The following is a 607-nucleotide window of genomic DNA, read 5'->3' as shown; positions in this document are numbered from 1 at the left end:
AACAGAAATAATAAACCTATAACTAGTCTGAACACACAAATATAAAAACATCTTAAACTAAGTCATAACATTAATGCATCAACACAACAATACTAAAATAGCTATATTTTAACTAGAACGTTTAATAGTCCCATGTGCCTTTGTGTGTCGTGTGTGTGAGAAAGTGCTGTACATAGATGCACTGTTTGATTGTGTGTGTGTGAATGGGTGAACAGCAAAACTGGATCGTAAAACACTTTTACCGATCGCTACATTATGTTGTGGTCCAGCTCAGAGACCATGGCAAGAAAGGGAAGCACACACAAGGGATTAACTAAAACAAGGGACTTGAGATTCAGCTTGTATAATAGATGCCACGAAAATGTTAAATTCCGACAAATAACCGACAGAAATAAGATAACTTTTAAAAGAAACTGAAATCGAAATCCCACGAGCTAAACTACCAGGATAGGACAGGGCTCATGTAACATGGAGACAGTGGCCCCAGTTTCTTGATGGTGTCTAACTTAACCTTACCAGAAACTTGTAATGCTGAAAGACAACACACACAACACAAAAAACCACACAATACACAGGCGCGCAGGCAGATCTGTCACACAGCTCTCAG

The 607-nt window shown here is 38.7% G+C and overlaps 1 protein-coding gene across 1 annotated transcript in view; it reads right to left on the bottom strand.

Moving 5' to 3' along the window:
* LOC118122513 (diacylglycerol O-acyltransferase 2) overlaps positions 1–607 on the bottom strand; it is a 3,592-nt gene that overhangs the window by 2,397 nt on the left and 588 nt on the right. The window contains exon 2 of the mRNA XM_047343566.1: positions 517–531. Coding sequence (XP_047199522.1) covers positions 517–531 — 15 coding nt within the window. The remainder of the gene's footprint in view (positions 1–516; positions 532–607) is intronic.

This window comes from Hippoglossus stenolepis, chromosome 15 (genome assembly GCF_022539355.2).
Source record: "Hippoglossus stenolepis isolate QCI-W04-F060 chromosome 15, HSTE1.2, whole genome shotgun sequence".
NCBI lineage: Eukaryota > Metazoa > Chordata > Actinopteri > Pleuronectiformes > Pleuronectidae > Hippoglossus > Hippoglossus stenolepis.
This window is presented reverse-complemented; position numbering and strand designations above follow the sequence as displayed.